The following is a 19,447-nucleotide window of genomic DNA, read 5'->3' on the forward strand; positions in this document are numbered from 1 at the left end:
AGCAGGACGTGCACTTGGGGATGAGCACGTACACATACTAAAATGGAGGCATGAGACACCCAAGGAGTTTCGACGCACGCAGCTGTGAGTGCAGATCTCTGCCCTCCAACTCCAGCCCTCGCAGGAGGAGCTGCCCTCCGTCACGCAGAGATCACCTGCTTCCAACCCCACTGTTACAGATTTGCTAATGGTTAGAATTAATTAACTTTATTTGATCTTATACAATCATTTTAATAGAAATATAGAGGAATAAGAAATATATTTTAATGAAACTAGTATTTGCACAACAAAAGCTGCTATGAAATCCTCTGTACAGCCCTGTACCAAGGCCAAGAACTGAGAGCAACCGAATGAAACAACTCGTAGTTACCTGCCAAGAAATCGTGAACTTTAATAATTGATATAAAGAAATTGTATGGAATAGGGACAATAAGTTAAGTGTAAATATATTTACTCAAAAAATGTAGGTATAGTAATTAGGTCATGTAACCATAGTTTGAAAGAAATAATTAATGAAATAACTAATGAAAGGAGGGGTCTGTTTCTCTAACTTTCTCTAACAAGGGGCCCGTTTATAAGTTATCTAGAGGGAGCGACTAAAAGAAACAAGAAGAAGAAACAGATGGTCAACAAGGACATAAATTAGCTCAGACCGATAAGAACACTGCGAACTTGCAAGACCATCATATTCCAGGCAAAGGGTGAGAAGTACACCATGAGGAAGACCTACGGCCTTCCTCCCAAAGACCACTGCCCACGTCCCGGAGACCCCTGCCCACAATTCTTGTAAGAATTTGTGGAAGCACGAAGGACTGATAAGCTAATTAACATACGAAGCGAGAGTATGTTAATGATTTTTGGGAAATACTATGTTTATGCATGAATACTTAATGAATATGCACGAATACGTTCTATATGAGGTGTATGATTTTGAAGCCTGGTGTGCATTGATCGTGAGGAGCCTCACTCTCGCACCCGGCCGTCAATAAAGAAGTGTCTGCTTACCTACATCGCATTGGTGTTGGTAAGTTTTTCATTCCGAGATTTCGGTAACACCACCACATGAAGCACCAGTCCACAAAAATTTACTTTGCTCATATATGAATCTTAAATAGATGTAAAGCCGTAAGAATTATAGCTTATGATATTAAAAAAATAAAAACTATGTATCTAGCACTTAAGCTTTCCTATTTTCTTTCACTGTCAACTGGCAATGATCCAGCCTGACCAGCAGGTAAAAATACTAACTAGTAGGGTTATCTGCAAACAAAAGAACGCCAAAGAACTAGTAGGTCATTTTTTCCAGGAATGACTAGCAATTCTGGTCACCCAAACAGCAAAGACAGCGCTCGTTTTTCAGAAAAACAAGTCCTTTTACAGTCTGTTTCTTATTGGGCACCCAAAACCATGAAGCCCTTTGGATGATAATTGACCTTTATGTTTTTTGAATAACCAACTGAACTATAGAACAAGCCATTATTCAGAATATATATATAAAAGGCACAATCATGAAAGAATCTTAAAAAGGACATTATCAAGTAAATATGCTCCAAATTCCATTTTAGTTCTTTTCCTAGAGTGCCTTCTGAAAAGACTGGATTTTAAAAGAAAAATTTAGTTACCAACTATTTTTAAGCCACTTCTTTGTAAAAATCCTACAACACTTTCTTCTACTGTAGGACAGAAAAGACAAGAAATAAAAAAAAATAGGCTTTTTAGTCTGAGAACTGCACTGACACCACCAATGTCAGGTATTTTTGACAGTACAATTACAAATGCTGGAAATCATGATTCACGTCCACACATGGTAATACGAATAGGATACATGCATGCCGACTTGAAAGTTACACATAAACCAGCTGTTTTCAAGCCACGGAGTGTAAAGATGACAAAGAGTTTTATTTTGAAAGGAGATGAAGGTGGAGTCAGAAAGCAGGAAGGGTAGTACTTGATAGTGTCCTTTCAGAAGGTGGCATTCAACGGCCTCGTTATTGCTGCGGATTTGCTAGTATTCAGCTTCTTACCAGATCTATTTACACCATGTCAGTCTGAACATTCCCAGAGCACAGCTCTAAATTTCACTTTAGAGTACAAACATAGAACAGTTAAACATATGCAGTCCTGTTTTAGAAACTGAACTTTTAAAGTTTAGGACTTCTATTGTGCTTCTTTGGCTAAGTCCTATTTAAGTATCGATAACACTTAAAATTCTATAACTCTGCCACTATTTAACAGCTAACAGAAATCTTTGGTGTGTTTATGTTAAGAATCCATTAGGGTACAAACTTCAAAATATGAACATTCAGGCAGCTCTGGCACCTCTCCTGCAAACTGCTCAATGCTGAAGTAGAATGGGGATTAACAGAATCTAACACCAAAGTATTTGAATAGGATTTAAAAAGATCCGTGCCACATAGGAGTTTACAGAACTGTGATGATAAAAGAGCTTTTCACCACAGATCATTTGTGCTCAGGTCACTGGATAAATTTAACAGTTACAATAATACACACACATCCAGTTTCCCATTTTAAAGTTTCTTTAAGATAATAATTTAAGAATAGGGAGAACTGGGGACAATTTTGCCTTAATACGTAACTCTTATGAGGAATCATTTGGATTGTAAAATTACTTCAGGTACTTTCTTTGGCATAATATCCACCAAACACAAAATAGTCATTTTTAAAATAGCCTTAAAATAGAAAGCTTGATGAGGTTAAGTTACACTAGATTTCATGGTGAATTACACTAGACTTGTAGCTCAAAACGGTTCTTCTGGGAAAAAAACTCTTAAGCCTAATAAAGAAAAAAGCTAAAATAATTAAAGACATAAAATACTCTCAAGGGGTTGACTTTGTTTTATAAACACAGTACAAGAAAGTGAGAAACAAAACAATTCCATTAGCAACTCACAAAAGATTTATAATTACTGATTTTTTTGTATTTTTTTTAAATAGAAGTTGGGTACTGTTCTGGAAATAATAGCCTTAAAATTTCTCCTCTATCACAGGTAACCTGAAAATGGGGATACTATGTGGGGCCCTGGTATAACTTATGCTCTAACACGGATAAACCGTGCCAATCCTTTATGACTATTCATAGATTAAAATGACGTCACAAATACTCCCATTTCTTTCAAAGTTAGAGTGTGGGGCACACTTTAGAAGACAAGATTGAAAGAGCAAGGAAAAAAGCATATTAAAATTATATAGGACTAACTGTAGAAAATTAGACAACACCATTGTCTAAATCGGCCCACATTATTCATTATTAGAGATCAAGGAAGAATTAAAAGGCCAAATTTAGGCAGCCTAATTATACTCAGGGGGATCACCAAACACCCTGTTTAGTGTCTTCATAGACTATATGAATCACTTTTCAGAATAATTTAGTTCCTGTGTCCATTGGCTAGGCTCCAGAGCCTGCCAGACTTTAAAACCCTCCAAAAATGCCTGAGGGCTCAAGTAAAATTATATTTTGTGTGAAACATAATTAGAAGTTTGAGTTTTATATCCCTGCCTGCTCTTACAACTTTTAATGAATTTGATATAGTCCTTATTCTTCCAGAATGCTTTCTATTACACTTATAACATTAACTCAAAGTGAGATGCAGAAAGGCAAAATATTTTTTTAAATTAATAACCAGATATGTAATTACATTTTTCAGCCACTATCCTTAAAAGATATTTCAGAGCATAATTTTTTAAAAGACCATCTATAAGATTTTTAAAAACTCTTAAAATCACAAGAAACACACTTTCAGTATGCATCAAAATGTGCCTAAATGTTCAAATATTATGTAAACAAACCTGTTTTTCCAAAACTATGCAGAAGACTCATGAGTCCAAATAAAATATAAAATATAAATCTCAATTGCCATATCAGCCTTCTGTTGGCTAATGGCTTAGTAAATTAGGTGGAATGTTATGGTCTGGTCATGAATGTTCGTTGTTTGAAATATTCTGTACAGTAGGAGCTGTATCTAGCCCCAGTAAAGTTCCAAGATAGGACTGGTCTCTGGGATCCAACATTTGCTCAGGCCTTACAGGATGAACAATATTTGCAGGTTGTGGAGTAAGAGTGTATTTCTCTAGAAACGACAGATCCGTGGCTCGCTGATAATCTGCCTGCTCGGGCTGCGGCGGGAGAATGCCATGTGACGGAGCAGTATGCTGCACCAGCTCAGCCTGCGGATCAGACATCTGAACGGGCACCAGAGTCACAGGCACACACACCTCCGTAGACACATTCGGTAGCAAACTTTTGGCTTCTGATTGATACGCTTTGGACTGTTCCACATATTGTTTAGCCTCAGTCTGGTAAACTTTGTCATCAGAGGTGTACTGCACTGGTAAGGAGACTAGCTTTTCCTCTGAAGAAGACGTCAATGTCTCTTCTGCAGCCTTTGATCCATGGACATGATCAATATGGTATTTCAGCTTGTCTTTTCGTTTAAATGTTGCATTGCAGTGTTGGCAATTAAAAGGTCGAGCATCTGAATGAATAACCATGTGTTTTGTTAATGTCTTCTTAATTCTAAAAGACTGATTACAGATTTGACATTTGTAGGGTTTCTCACCTGTAAAGACAGAGGAGTAAGAATTAGACATTCTGTGTAACACCATGTCACACATAAATATGCAAATACGTACATGGATTATGGCATATATATATATATATAAACATATAATGTATAAAACAATTTTACTAAAAAGAAAAAGCATATGTTCAGCATCAGTTTTCGAATCAAGAGAGCCACTGAATGTTTCCAGAAGTTATCTTAGCATACTCTTCTTACATACAATTCTCTCAGTACTTGGGCTCTCTGTCAGGTACGCACAGAGGTAATAAGAATATAAACCAAGTAAAAAAGTGTAGAGAAATTTTTAAAGGACCGAGGACATATGTTGCCATTGTCAGGGTTGGACAACCCAGGCCTGTTAGTTGAAACTGCAGAGCAGCTTTAAATTGTCCTGGGAACAAGCAGGGTGAGAAAGAAAACAAGCTATGCAGGAACAAGAAGCCAGGTGCAGAGCAAGTCCTGGGAACCGCGAAATCAGCACCCTCTCATCGGCACGCTCTGATCCGGCGCCTGCAGCATGCCCACCGATCAGCGACACGGATGCCCGCGGGACCAGAGACCTTTATCCAATCACCTGTGTGTAAAGTCGGGGGAGCGGCTGGTTTAAGTTATAAATATGACCTGTTTGTTTAATGAAGTGAGCACAGCATGTAGCCATATTGGTGTGACTGTCGTGACTTGGCCGACTCTCCACAGGGGACCCTCTTCGAAAAAGAACATTCTTTAAACTGTTATGATACTGATAATAAATGAGCTCAAATTTTACTTCTATGTATTTTGAAAGGATAATGATTTTCCTAAACATAAAGCAGGAAAAACGAAGTCAAGGAGAGAAGGGCATAAACCTTTCCAAAGACATTTCAAATCCTTGTTTAGATTCCCACTTGAAATGCAGTATTCTCTGCACCACAAAAACGATTAGAAGGTCTGGGAAAATTTGGCAAGAACATACACCAGTAACCTAGAGGAAGAGGTGAAAAGATTATCACAAACCTATGTTGAGGATTATGAATATTTCAACGGATACATTCAGAGGGTAGCACTTGGGAATGACCAATATATAAGAATAAAAAGTCTTGCTGCTTCCTGCTACTCTTGCCCTGAATGCTGTACAACCTTAATGCATTAAATAATTCCATCAATGCTGATACATAAAAACGCATTCCTACACGTTTTGGGGTTTATTTTATTTTTACCTGAATGTGTCCTAAAATGCATTTCCAAACTTGATTTCCCTTTAAAAACTTTCTTACAGACTTCACACTGGTGAAATGTTGCTTTATACCTTTAAAGAAGAAAAGACATTTCATGTTAGATAGTTTTATTGTTAGTTGGTTTAAGAAAAAAAAAAAAAAAGTATGTGCACAGTCCTTTCTAAAATCTTTAACTGCAAAATAGCTGAATATCAAAGCTTCCAAATTTCCTCATTTCTGTTCATCTCTCCTGGCATATGCGTACCAATAAGGTCCATCCGATTCGTTTTGATATTCAATTTTATTCTCTGCTGGGATCGGCACTTAGTATTTAAAGAGCAAATGCCACTACAGCTTCTTTTCTGACACCAAAAATAGCCTCAAATAATAGTTTTTGCCCGGCATCCACAAAAGGCTTTCACTCTGGCAGAGTTACGTTAAATAAAGTACTAGGAATGGTTTAGGCTACTGGCTACCAAGAGAAAAACCGACAGAATAAGCAGACAATATACTATAGTTTCAACACAGATGTCTATAACTACTTCTACGCAATGCTAGTGAGTACAAGCAGTTAGAACACATCATTTGAAAAACAACTAGGTCTCAGTTTATTTGAAATCTCCGAAAGGCTTATTTTTTGAACTCAAGAATTTAAAAATTCTATTGCATTTTCAATTTATAGACGTAACTCAGATCTCAAAGCTTTTACCTACTTTCAGAGTCACTAATCTGCTACCAGCTTCTAAAATATCCAAGTGTGGGATAGTTCTGCCAGTGCTTACATGATGTCTAATAATGCAGTGTTAACTGGTCTGCAATGACAATGTCACAACAAACCATCAATTTAGAACAACATTAAGACAGCTGACAGGTCAAAATTTGATCCTTTTTTACATATTTTTTTATTTACTCAATTATGCTACAAAGCAAACATCTTGCTTAAATTATGAAGGTAATTTTCTGACATCCACTTCATAAAAATGTTTCTATCAAGAACTAAGGCAATAGGCATGACAAACACACAGATTACTAGAATTCTGCACAAACATGCAAGTCCCAACAAAATCAGTTACAGTACACAACTATTTACACAGTTGTAAAAAACCCACACTTACTTCTGCCACACTTTTTCTCCCAGATGAACACTTTTATAATGAACAGTAAGGTGATCTCTGCGGCCAAAACATTTTCCACATTCCTCACACTGATGTGCTTTTTCACCTACAAGGGCAAAATTTAATAAAACTTGGTTAAATCTTCTGGAACTTATGAAATGTCTAAGAGCTATAATTGTAAAACATACAGTACAGACCCATGTTCACAAAGTTCAGCCAATCAAGCTCTTCCATACCTTACTCAGAGAAGGATTCTCTGGTATCCAAGAACAAAATTCAGGATTGTATAATAGACATTTGGTTCTATCAGAGTAAAGATTTTTACCACTTGTTATATATGACTATTACTGATCATTTGTCATTTCTACAAAGAAATCCACATTCATGAGTTGAGATACTTCCCAAACATCCACTGCATGAGAGGTACAAGGGAATAACTAAGAATCTGCTCTCTTCATTATGACCCAAAATGTGGTATCTTCAATAATTTGGGACTTTAAAAGAGAAGCTTATTTAAACATACCAATTATTTTCAGCTACCAATATTTACAACTTAAAATTACATCACAGTATTTATCTTTTTCATTACCCTGATTCACATAGTTACCTTTTTCTTTTATGCTGCTGTTTAAAAGTATCTTGATTCTTTTTAGTCATCTTGGTATCTTCCACAAAATGGCAGAATATTTCTTCTCATGTAAGTAGGAGTGTGGACAGTCAAAGAATGTAACTTTCTAGAGGAGGAAAAGCAAATAGAGTAGAAAAGAGGATTTTTTTTTCCTTTTTGTACTTGAGTTTTCAAAGATTTCTTTATTTTATAGCAGACATTATGATTTCAAACACCAAAAAAAGAAGCTGTCCTTCAGAATAAAGGCTCAGGAAGTTTAGAGACTGATCACTTTCATATTTTCATGCTGCCTAGAAAGTATTTTGCCTCCTAGAAGTCCACATTCTCTTTGGATCCTGCTCTGAAAAAGGAAAAGTCCCTAGTGAATCTTCAGTCTTCCTATACATTTGGTAACCTTTCTGCTCTCAGTGCAATTGATCTTTTTTTCCTTCCTCCTGATTGTCTCCATCTGGCTGTTCTCAGGGTCGACTCCCACCAACTTCCTTCCTTCCCTCTGCCCCGTAACAGAGACTTCAGGTTCTTACATTAAAGTGATCAGTGTAAAAACTCTGAGAGACTGCGACAGCTTCTTCTGTGTTGTCGTAATAATGTTTTACACAATTGCTATTAAAAAAAGAAATCTGAACTCAAAAAAAAAATCCTCCTTTTTCACTTTTGCTTTTTTAATTCTTTTTAAAGCAATTCATTGTTACATGTTTTTGACTGTCCCTTGGCTTTCTATGTTAACGTGGTGGAAACACTTGGCTTTTAAACCTTGACAACATGTAAGATTAACCCTACTTTAGTGGACCTTAAAAACAGTGTCAGGAACTTTTATCAGGCCTAAAATATTGCAAATACTGGGGGGAAAAAAATTCCATAATTAATTTTTTATTTGATCATATTTCAAAATAGTAACGTCAAAGCCAGTTTTCAAAGAAAATGCCTACCTGAGTGTATTTTTTTGTGTTTTGTCAGATGGTCATGCCGAATAAATGTTTTTCCGCATTCTTCACATTCATACCTCTTGTCATCATGGTGGACTCTTAGATGAAGTCTGCATAATTATAGTCATAAATATAACCATAAAATGCAATTTTGTTAACATAATCTGTACCGCTAATTCAATGCAAAATACCAGAAAACACAGTCTTTACTGCTTCACACAAATACCAGGAAGTAACTTGCAGCTGAGGTATGGTTAAACTGCTCTTAGAAAGCAAGAGAACAGAGCTAAACTCGTATGTGACACTAATTTAGTAGGGTATTTTAGTCCTCCTCTTCTTTTGTCTCTTAATAACAAAGATGCAGAAGTTTTAGATGTGCAAGAAAGTCAGCTTTGAGACAAGATTTGTATGGGATTCTGCCTGTGTTTAAACCACTAATGTATTAAATAAATGACTTCTCACAGATCATTAATATATTTGCAATATTTAAGCACGTATAAAGCATTTACTAATGCTCTGAGTTGGAATAAATAAAAACTTATACATTATGAAGAATTATGTTGATAACACCAAGGCACATATATTATCAAATAAGTGAGATAGTTTAGCAGCTTATTTAATAAAAATCTGTACCTGTAAGAGCTTCCATGACGAAAACTCTGCCCACAAATACTGCAAAGGTGAGGCTTCTCTCCACTGTGAATTCTCAGATGTTCTTTCAAAGTCGTTCTGTTTAACCAAGTCAGTAAAATTTAATTTTAAGCAATGTCACTGCCACTTTAAAGTGAAACAGATCACTTTCTCAATTTCTTTAACTCTGATGGATCATAATATATCCAGATAACTGCATCAATTCATTCAGATACACACACACATACATCAAAAGGCAGTACAGCAATCTACTATCTACCCAACCAGCTGCATCTAAGACAAATCTAAAGCAAACAAAATACTGTCCCAACATATATTTGGACAATGTACATTAAAGAAAGTATCAATTTCAACACTATTTTCTATGTAATAATTTCCTTGTTACTATATGTATATCTAAGTTACAGCTTTAAAGTTAGACGTGAAGTAAATTTAGATCAGACTTGAAGGAAACCAATCTAGAAAAGGTAATTTAACTTAACTCTACACAGAACTTATTTAAATATATATATTTATACACACACACATATACATACACATGTGTCTACATTTACTACTGCCTTTCCAGTGTAAAAAGAAAAACATTACATGCAGATGAAAATTCCTCTTAAGCAAAGGAATTAGACAATAAAATTTACTGTACACAGAGCTGGTTAAGTGTGTGAACTAAAAAGAGAAAGTCCTTTGATCTCCTCCCAGTACAGATAATAAATATTATTTTTCAACTGTGTAAACATATTGCATTTTTTAAAATAGAAATTACTCTTGCAGTTCAAAGTGAGCTTTATAGAACTGGAAGACTATCTGTGCTTTATAGCTTGTTTGTTTACTACTTCACTACCACATTAATACAATTTCTTTTAACACATGCATACCTATTGACCAAACTACTAGAAAATACACACAACCACCAAAACCCACTAGGGACAAATCTTCCCCTTACAATACTTCTGGGGTTTTTTTAATAGTAATTGAAAAAAACCTAAAAATCAAGAATACTGCAGTACACAAAATCGGATCTTTTCATATTCGCCAATTAGAACACAACTAGAATCTTAGTCACAGTTACTGCGATGAAGCTGTATTCTGTCAAAATAAAAAAAGAAAATACAAGGCTTATTTTTTCAGAACCTAAACATAAATCACTATTTGGAAAACTTAAAAAGGTCTCCTTTACAGAGCAGTGTAAGTAAGACACCTGCACTGATGCTATGTTGGCAGGTTTTTTAAATTCACATTTTTTCCCCTGTGTAAACAGAAATGAACAGAAATGGGGGGGGGGGGGGGGGGGGGGGCAGATACCTTATTTCTTCGTCCTTGTTATGCTCTTTTTCTATATACTAGAATTTATGAGCCAACTTTTATAGTTTCCATTTTTCAAAACACCAAAATAACATTTTTTCCTCCGTTTAGAGAAGCAGCAGCAAAGGCTGTACAGTGTTATTCAATCTTCCATGAAACTGTCTTTTAAGAAGTCCAATTTCTTCCTAGTCATTCTGTGTTGGCAAGTGTTCCTGATCTTCCTGTCCTCATCTAAGAAAACATGTATGGCAGAAAACGCTTTCCCAAACAAATGCAAGATGTTCTTGCACAACACAGGAACCCTAAATGAAGTGAATTAGAGGTAAGACTTTTCTAAATACACTTCCACCTCATAACTAATTACCTACAGCTGTCAACTTTAATTTTAGAGGTCATCAAAAAATCACATGCTACCTGTGGCTCCGATGCTACCTCTTAATACAGTAGCCCTCTAAAATGGTCTCAACTTATGTTGAAAACTCAAAGCCAAAACATACTCAGAATCGAACAAAGCACGGTATATACTCCTCTGTTCTGCTGAAGTTCAAGTAGTCACGCAACTCCTTACCGTTCCCTCACAGATTTTCCACAGATGAAACATGTCCATTTTCTCTTTCCTCCATGAGTACATTCTATATGGCGTTTCAGATTTCCTGTATCATTAAACTGGCGGCCACAAATATCACAAGGAAAGGGCCCTACAAGGAGACAGACACACACAGTAATATTAACTGTCAGTTAAACCAAACAAGATGCACAGACTGGTTATTTGTGAAACCCCTCACCAATTTACAAAGCAAAAGCTTTGTGTAACAAATGATTCACATTTACTACAGTCAGCATACTGTAGTTAGACTTTGTGCACTTTCTGCTCAGGTAAATTATTTCTAGTACCTTGTATTTTGGCAAGTCTCATGACTGTAAAGCAAAAATTTAGAATTGATCATCAAAAGTAATTAAGCCCAGTTAAAACTGAAAAACAAAATTCCCATTACTATCACCAATCTAATTCCTACCTGGCACAAATAACCAGTAGTAATAAAAAACTCCTTGGAATACCTCAGAGGGAAAGAAAAAAGGCATTTGGAAAACTTCAGGATGAATCTGACTTAGTTGAGAATCAATTTAATGCAAAAGAGCTTTAAACCAAAACTAACATTAATTCTTCCTCCCCTTACCAAATTTTGCATTTATTTAGGTACAACACAATGCCTCCAAAAGACAGCTGAGCAAAAAATTAAAAAAACAGCCAACAAAAAAACCCAAAAATCAACTTGCCCCCCCTAAACAGGAAAGATACAACTGGAAAAAGAAACCAGACTGATCAGGACATACAATGGTGGAGGAAGGTTTTACTTTAAATCTATTGTTTACATGCCAGAAGAAGGTTTCTATACCAAGATGGAATTTTTCTTGGTGTTTCAGTCTTGCAAATCGGGATTTAAAATGCTCTTCACAGTATGTACACTTAAACGGTTTATCCTGAGAGTGGAGGATCATATGCTCTTCTAAGTGAGGTCTTCGAGTGAAAGATTTCTTACAAATCTAAAAAGATAACACACTTAGTCAAAGATACAATAGTTATGACCAGATTTTTTTTTTCCTATTCATACACTCTGACAGTTTAATTCATCTGCCCTCTGCAGATTAAACATGTATTCTTCCAAAGCATATTCTATCCCAACTTGGAAAGCCTTGCAGTCAACATCAAAACCGCTGTGTTCTACAGAACCCCTAGTGGATCGCACTCTGTAAATTAGGATGCTGATCCATGGCAGCCTAAATCAAGCTACTGGCAACTCCTGCAGTTACGTGTTCAACCCCACTTCTTTCCACTGACTCCAGCACTTACCAGACTCTTTTCCTAGGGTGTTTCAACATAGTAACCCGGCAGAAAACAACCCAATGGAAAAAAAGCAAATAGCTTTGGCTTGGTTTGGGATGCTGAAACAGCTCAGTTGGACTGCGGTAAAAGCTGTTGTTGTATAAGCTACTGTAGAACTAGAGTCATACCTGTTCTTTTATTTCCTCTGTGAAATTCTCTTGACAGCATGTATTAAAGAGAAAATGCCAATACCAACAAATAAACGTAACTCAAAATACATTTCAGAGATACAGAACTTTTGCAATAAAATTATGGCAGTTTTTTTAGTATTATTTTCAGATTAATCAAAACCTAAATGTACAAGAATTAGTAGTAGTCATTAAAGCGAGCATGCAGTTCAATGACAGAATTGAAGTCACAGTTCAAATTTAGGCATTTAAACTAAGTATTACAGTTTAACATCAGGGTCCTATACTTTAACCTAAATCAATGCAGTACTCACTGATTTCACGTGACTGTTGCCATTGTGTACATTAGCTGAACCTAGTTCTACCTAACTCCCAGACATTAAATCGTGCAATCACTCTCTCAGAGCACACATGAATAACACTCTTAGCCTCAGGAAATCAGACTGAACAGCTTTATTTGTTTAAAAACTCATTAAATATAAGTGTAAGAAAATCCCATACCTGTAAAAAGTATAATAGCCTTCTTGCTTTTCTTTACTATTTATACTCTACTGTTTCTGTGAATTTGCTCACATTCCTCAAGGGTTAAAGTATGGTCACCAAATCCTGGTGTTCACACACGGACTACAGCATAAACCAACAACCTGAAGAAATCCTGCAGCTTACATCTGTGGCACCTCAGCCCTCAGAACATACTAAACAACCTGAAAACAAAGTCACAGTTCCTAAGGGTCTGTTCATTTTCCAGCTGCTATTAAAAGCTAAGATTCTACCCCTGCTTTCAATTCATGTCATTAAAAAAAAATCACGAGCAGTACAAAGGCAGCAGCTCACTGTTTAAAAATTTCTACTTAACATAAATTCAGAATTTTCAAGAAAAAAAACCCAAACCAAAACCCAAACCACAAAGTGGTGTTTACCAAATCATTCATCTGTTAAAGAGTACTTTCTGAGAAATGAACATGAACAATGTTGCATGATTGTTTCCCACTATTGAAATGTTTATCTCGTAACAAACAGAATCTGTAACATCTTCACAGAATATATCTTTACCTGGAAGATAAGACCCTTTGGTCAACCATGTAATACCTCCAGCCATGGTACTATCGCCAGCAGAATGAACAGTACAAATCCCTACAGCTGGCATCTCCCAACCTCCTACTATATGTTAAAAATTGAAAGTTCACAAACAGAGCAAGGTTAGTAATTATGTTACCGCACCTAATATTAGGACATACAGAAGCATACAGCAGTTTGCATAAAGAGCTGCCCTGGAAAAAAAAAGTAAATAGATTCCCTTCAGAAAAAACAACAAAACCTCACATCTGAAACTTTAAAGCATTATTTGGCAGCAGATAGATAGAGAATGAAAGTTCTACAAACTCCTTTTTACAGCTCTTTATACTGCTTCTGGGGAAAATCAAGGAAAGAATTCTATGATTTTACAGCTAGATATAAATTCAATACAAATTTACAACTTTGTTGGTAAGTGTATGCAGCTTAAATGAGAAAGTGTTTCATATTTAACATACATTTGCCTCAGTATTGACAGAGCCAAAGAAGTATACTTCATGGTCAAGTGTTTGATGTGCATAATCAATGGAAGAGCAAATACTCTGTTTTTAAAGTATCTGCACCACTCCAGTCTAATAATCGGTAAATTAATGTATTTTAACAACAGTAATAACTGACCACATTAAAAAAATACTGCCTTCATCTATTTTAGAATTCAATTTGGTATTATCCACCTGGTCACAAGCTGTACATGCAGAAAAAAGTCAGTCTTTAAATCAGCACATAAAGAGGAAATTTATAGCATCACTTATGAAGCTTACTGAGATTTCACAGAAACGCACACTATATTTTCACTTAAGTGTTCAAGTCACAAAGCATAGTACCTATATGAAAAAAAGGAAAGTACTGAGGTATTACTTACATCACATTTCCAACCTTCACTCTTTGTCTTCTTGATAGAAAGAAATTCTTGTACGTTCTCTGGATGAAACCTAGAAGACAGACAGAAGCTGAAAGCAGTTAAAACTTTCTAAGATGAAGATCACCCAAATGCTAAACAGCCATTCCTAACTTTATGCATCATGAAAGTTGATCACCAAACCAGCAGAACAGAATACTCTAAAGGCAAAAGTAACTGGAAACCAGTGTTGACTATAGACTGCTGTAGAATTTCATACAACATATTGGTAAGACGGGACAGTTTCAATTATAATGATTTATGGATATTTACAAAGAAATAAAAGTGGTATGCAAATAAAAATACCTTATAATTGGACCTGTCATAAACAAATTATTCACCTAAAAGAATCTGCATGGAAATGGTTTATCCACCTATTATTAACAGTACAGCAACAACACCTAAAACCAAAGAAGATATTTTATTCTTCCTCCAAATTAAAAGCAACACAGATAATTATTAAGACTGTTGTGTTCTGACTGTGATAGCTGATCTGAACATTCCAAAATTTACAGTAAAAATGTATGGCAGAATTCCTACAGAACCACTACTGCTATTTAGTCAGTCCCTATGCACTCCGTATGGCAGGTTAGTTGATACCGCTAATCCCCATGTCCTTTGAAAAGATACTTACTTGAAAAAAAACAGTTCTATAAATAATGCAGAATACACTGTGTGCATACAAACATTTATCTTTGCTTTGAACATAAAAAATGATTCTTTAGAAACGTGAGACAAATTTGTCATACTTGCCTCTTCACATGCTTTGCTAAAGTCTTTTTGCTTGCATGCAGCTTACTGCAGTAGGGACATTTGTGTTCCTTTTTATGAAAGTCAGTGTCACTAGAGTGTTTCTTTCTGTGCACTGTCAGGTTGGACTTTGTTGAATAGCGCTGGTGACATATATCGCACTCAAAAGGCTTCTCACCCGTGTGTACACGTGTATGGCTCTCATATTTGCCTGTAAAACAGCAGCAAAAAAAACCTGTAACAGGTATCACCTACAATATACATATCTGGGGTTTGTTCTACAATCTCTTTCAAACGTGGTCAAGACCTAAGTACCTTCGACACTTATTTGAAGATTTCTACTGGTTTACACCACTGAAAACTGTACAGTGATCATATGCGTTCGATACACCGGTCCTCCACACAATTCCATTATAACTATTTTTAAGATAAAGAGCAAAACTAAAAGGGCTTTGTAGCACTATTAAATATGTGTGAGGGTTACGAATCCCTCTTGTTCAACCCCATAGTATACTCTGTTCTTAAGTACTGAAAGTTAAATTACTACTTTTTCATTACACTGATTGTGAAGCATGTTTTCAAAACAGGCAATAGCCTTGCAACAAACTGGTATTTTCAAGGTACTTTGCAATAACAAAACACTAAATGAATGATACAGACCCTTGAAAATTTTCTACATTTGGGACCCAAGATATTACCATAAACAAAAATACTACTGTCTCATTTCTTTCACACCGCTTGTATTCGCTCTCCTGTTTGCCAGTTTTTTTCCAAGGACAGAATTCCTACCTACCTCAAGTCAACAATAGCAGGCTCTCTGCTTTGTACTAGGTAATTTTTTTTCTCTGTAGAATATGCATCATACTTCTGGGAGTCAGATAAAGAAAAAAAAAAAGTACTATAGTTGATGAATCTAAAATACACATCGATTATCTACTGTAATAGAAGCTTCTAAGGAAATAACTTATGTATCGCTTGTTTTAATGCAATTTCTCATTTATTTTTTGAGCACAAACCTAGAATTTTCTGAAAGTGCAGAGAAAAGTTTCTAATGTGTTTAAAACTAAAATGTACCATTACAACCCTAAATACTCACAAGCCATTTATTTATGCACAGTAGCCTTTCGATATTAGTAACAAGTTCCCTAATTCAGAGTATTTCGTTCGTTAATTTTAAGACATGGCATTACAAGTACAGTTAAGTTCACATTTTTAATGTTAACTAGCTTCTGTGATACAATTTGTGACCCCATAAAACTCATTTCATGTCAGCAAGCTAAATACACTGTGTGTGAGTAGGAATTAACACGCACAGCAGCCCCAGTCCATTTTCGTGAACTGCTAAAATTTCAAAATAAGACAGAGCCAACACATCTCCTGTAAGAACATCAAAAAAATGCCTAACACTATGAGGAACCGTTTCTTTCCTAACTCCCATGATCGAAAGGCAGTGAATACCTTAAGTGACCATAATTCAATATTTATCCCAGCTGAAAGAACGCAAAAAATTCTGGAGTACAGTAGAAATTTACTTCTAATGTGGGAAAGGAGGACAGGAAGGCACTGGATGGGTCAGTACTGGAATTCTTACTCTTCTGATACCTCAAGTAACCATATACCTAGATTTGACTGTAACATAAATGATCCTGACGGAACAGATTAAGCTGACAAAGCATTACTTGGTGCTGCTCACAGACCAGAAAAATCAAGCTAGCAGTCAGTAGGGACTAGGTCCTAGGCATCTACACATCATGTAGAATAATTTTTGGCTGTTTGACAATGGTGCTGTTTTACTACAGCAGTGACAGCTTTGTATTTAAAATTAATTTGGCAGAAAATACAGTAGAGGTCTTAGACTTCATCCAAGATATTTCCACAGGCTTAATATCTTGATATATTTCCCTCCTTTTTCAAGGCTGCTTTTGCATACCATTCTAACAACCAGAATTCAAAGCAGTGAAATAAATAAATGTAGCATTTGCAGATTTTTCAAATAACGTACTCCGTTCATTTATTAAAACTGTTTAGCACCACAGACATAACTTCACACACTTAGAAAAATTAGCAGCACACTGGATCAATGAGACAATCCAGAAATCCTGATCTTCACTCTCTGGGACAGAGAAAATGCTGTTTATTTCCCATACAAATAGCACCACCGTATGGTAAAAAGGGAAGAGATCAACCTAACTGCTCTTACCTATTCGATCAAATTTTTTGTCACACTTGGGACACTGTAGTAGTTTTTTGCTACTGCTTTGAATGATGACTGGAGCTAAGCCTTCAGGAATATTTCCCACTGAATCGACTGCCTCAGAACCCTCTTCAGTATCATTCTGTTCTTTTTCACTTTGTTCTTCAGACTCTGAATCTTCAGCTGACATTTCCTCTTCCTGTCCCTCTTCATCAGCGTTGCATTCACTTTCACTATCCTCAAATTCACTTCTGTCAGATGTTTCCTTGTCAGAACTGACTTTTTCCAAATTGCTGTCAGAGGCATCACCACTTTCATTGTCACTGTTTTCAAATTTAGCTGGACATTTGCGGTTTCTCGTAGAACGTCTAGTGGAAAAGCTGGCCTTCTCAACCATTTTTAACCCATGTTTTCTTTCCAGTGAAAGGGATCTGTGGGCTTTAGCCAAATGATTTTCTAAGGACTTCTTGTAACAGAAACTTCGACCACAAAAAGTGCACTGATGACTATTTAATAGTTTACCTGTCAGTTCATTGAGTGTTTCTACCGGTGTAGGTGCATCAGTTACATCGGTCTGTATGTTAGAAACACTTTCGTTATTTAGTAACTTCACTGCATCTATGATATCTAAAAATTTTGCCGCTTCCAGCACCAGCGGAATTTCATTTTTATATACAAAAAACTCAGAGGTGTATAGAAACTCAAGCAAATGCTGAAAAACAGAATGAGTTACATGATCTAACGTGACAACATCAGTGCTTGGATTTTTGCTCAAACAGGCATGAAAATAACTACTCCCAACAGCCACTACAACCTTGTGAGCACTAAATTCTTTTCCTTCTACAATTATGAGTAAATCACAAAATGATGGATGTTTCTGTCTATCGTCATTTAAGTATTTAAGTAGATTTCTGTTATACTGTAATGAGCTTAGAAGCTTTCTTTGTTCCGAAGACGGTGAAAGTTCTTGGGAAGCTTCAAGCTGATCTGCAGAAGCTATTTCCGCAGACTTTGAGACAATCTCTTGTGCACAGTCTACTACAAGAATCTGTTCTGAAGTATCTTTCTCATGGCCAAGACGAACCTTTTCGTTTAGATTTGCAGCGAGCCGTCTCCTTTTCTTCATTGCAGAAGTGCAACTTCAAAACCAGGAGCTTCATAGGTGATTGGCCAAAAATTCTTGTGAAGACTTGGTTCTGCTCCAGACCATGAGAAAATGCGCAACGGTAATTTCATAATCTGCAAAAGAATGACGATAAAAATTACTCTTTAACACTTAACTGTGATTTCCTTTGTTATTAACCTATAGCTTTTATTAGGTCACTAACAGCTCGCCCCTGCCCGCTGCAGACCGCGGCGCTGCTGGGGGCGTGTGAACCGACCTGCCCGTTCCCAGGCCCGAGGCGGCCCAGGCCGCGGTGCCGCCCCCCGGCTGCGTACAGCCCGTCAAACACCCGGGACACCCGGCCGCGGCGGCTACGACCCCGCCGGAGCGCGCTCGCCTTGTCCCCGGCCCGCCCGGCCACGCCGCTGCCCCCGGCGCCGACGGGCCCGAGGGCCGGCCTGAGAGGGCCCCGCGGCACCGAGCTCGGGGGCACAGAAGGCGCCCGGGACGCGGACCCTCCGCTGGCTGGGGGCGGCCGCGAGGCCCCCCCGCCCCTGCCGCCCGGGACATAAAATGGCCGCGCCCCCCCCCCCGCTCCCCGCCCCGGCGGGGCGGCCTCACGCACCTGCACGGCGCTGGGCGCTCCCCGGGGCCCGCTCGGCCGCTAATCGCCGCTGCACCCCGCACCGCACCCGCTTCCGCCGCTTCCGGGTCCCGGCGCCGCGCGCAGCCGCGCTCCGTGCGCCGGCGTGAGGGGAGATGGCGTCACTTCTGAGCAGGCGCGGCGGTGGGGGCGCCCGCCACGGGCCCCCGGAGCCCCTCCCGTGCCCCTCCGGCCCTCAGCTGCGGGCGGGCGGGGAAGGGGGCGCGGCGGCCGCCTGCGGGGTGGCGCCGGCAAATGGCCGTGAGCGGCAGCCGCCGGTGGCGGGGGGGTGTGAGCGCCGCTGAGGGCGTTTCCGAGCGGGCGGCGCCTGCGCGGGGGAGAGGCGGGCGGCGGGGCCGGGCTGCCCGGGGCGGG

The 19,447-nt window shown here is 37.9% G+C and overlaps 1 protein-coding gene across 2 annotated transcripts; it reads right to left on the reverse strand.

The window, feature by feature from the left end:
* Positions 1-190: 190 nt before the first annotated feature.
* Positions 191-19,421, reverse strand: ZBTB41 (zinc finger and BTB domain containing 41). Of its 2 annotated transcripts, none has more exons than XM_080406452.1 (11): positions 19,055-19,421; positions 17,331-18,563; positions 15,134-15,341; positions 14,345-14,414; positions 11,793-11,940; positions 10,964-11,093; positions 9,076-9,171; positions 8,446-8,552; positions 6,889-6,994; positions 5,777-5,865; positions 191-4,493 (listed from the first exon to the last, which is right to left on the reverse strand). In XM_080406452.1, exons 2-11 carry the CDS (start codon positions 18,448-18,450, stop codon positions 3,934-3,936), a joined length of 2,634 nt encoding a protein of 877 aa, XP_080262578.1. In that variant the 5' UTR covers positions 18,451-18,563; positions 19,055-19,421; the 3' UTR covers positions 191-3,933. The 2 variants fall into 2 exon arrangements, with proteins under 2 accessions (XP_080262578.1, XP_080262577.1); XM_080406451.1 differs by having other exon boundaries at positions 191-4,577; positions 19,055-19,417.
* Positions 19,422-19,447: the final 26 nt, after the last annotated feature.

This window comes from Falco punctatus (assembly GCF_963210335.1).
Source record: "Falco punctatus genome assembly, chromosome: 11".
NCBI classification, from domain to species: domain Eukaryota; kingdom Metazoa; phylum Chordata; class Aves; order Falconiformes; family Falconidae; genus Falco; species Falco punctatus.

What these genes read in the sequence shown, in the direction of transcription:
- ZBTB41 (XM_080406451.1), bottom strand. Translation starts at nt 18,450, where the DNA reads ATGAAGAAAAGGAGACGGCTCGCTGCAAATCTAAACGAAAAGGTTCGT. An exon ending in CAAAAAATTTGATCGAATAG is followed by an intron (nt 15,342 to 17,330) that starts GTAAGAGCAGTT and finishes GCTGTTTTACAG; the next exon opens with GCAAATATGAGAGCCATACA. An exon ending in GGAAAATCTGTGAGGGAACG is followed by an intron (nt 9,172 to 10,963) that starts GTAAGGAGTTGC and finishes TTGGTTAAACAG; the next exon opens with AACGACTTTGAAAGAACATC.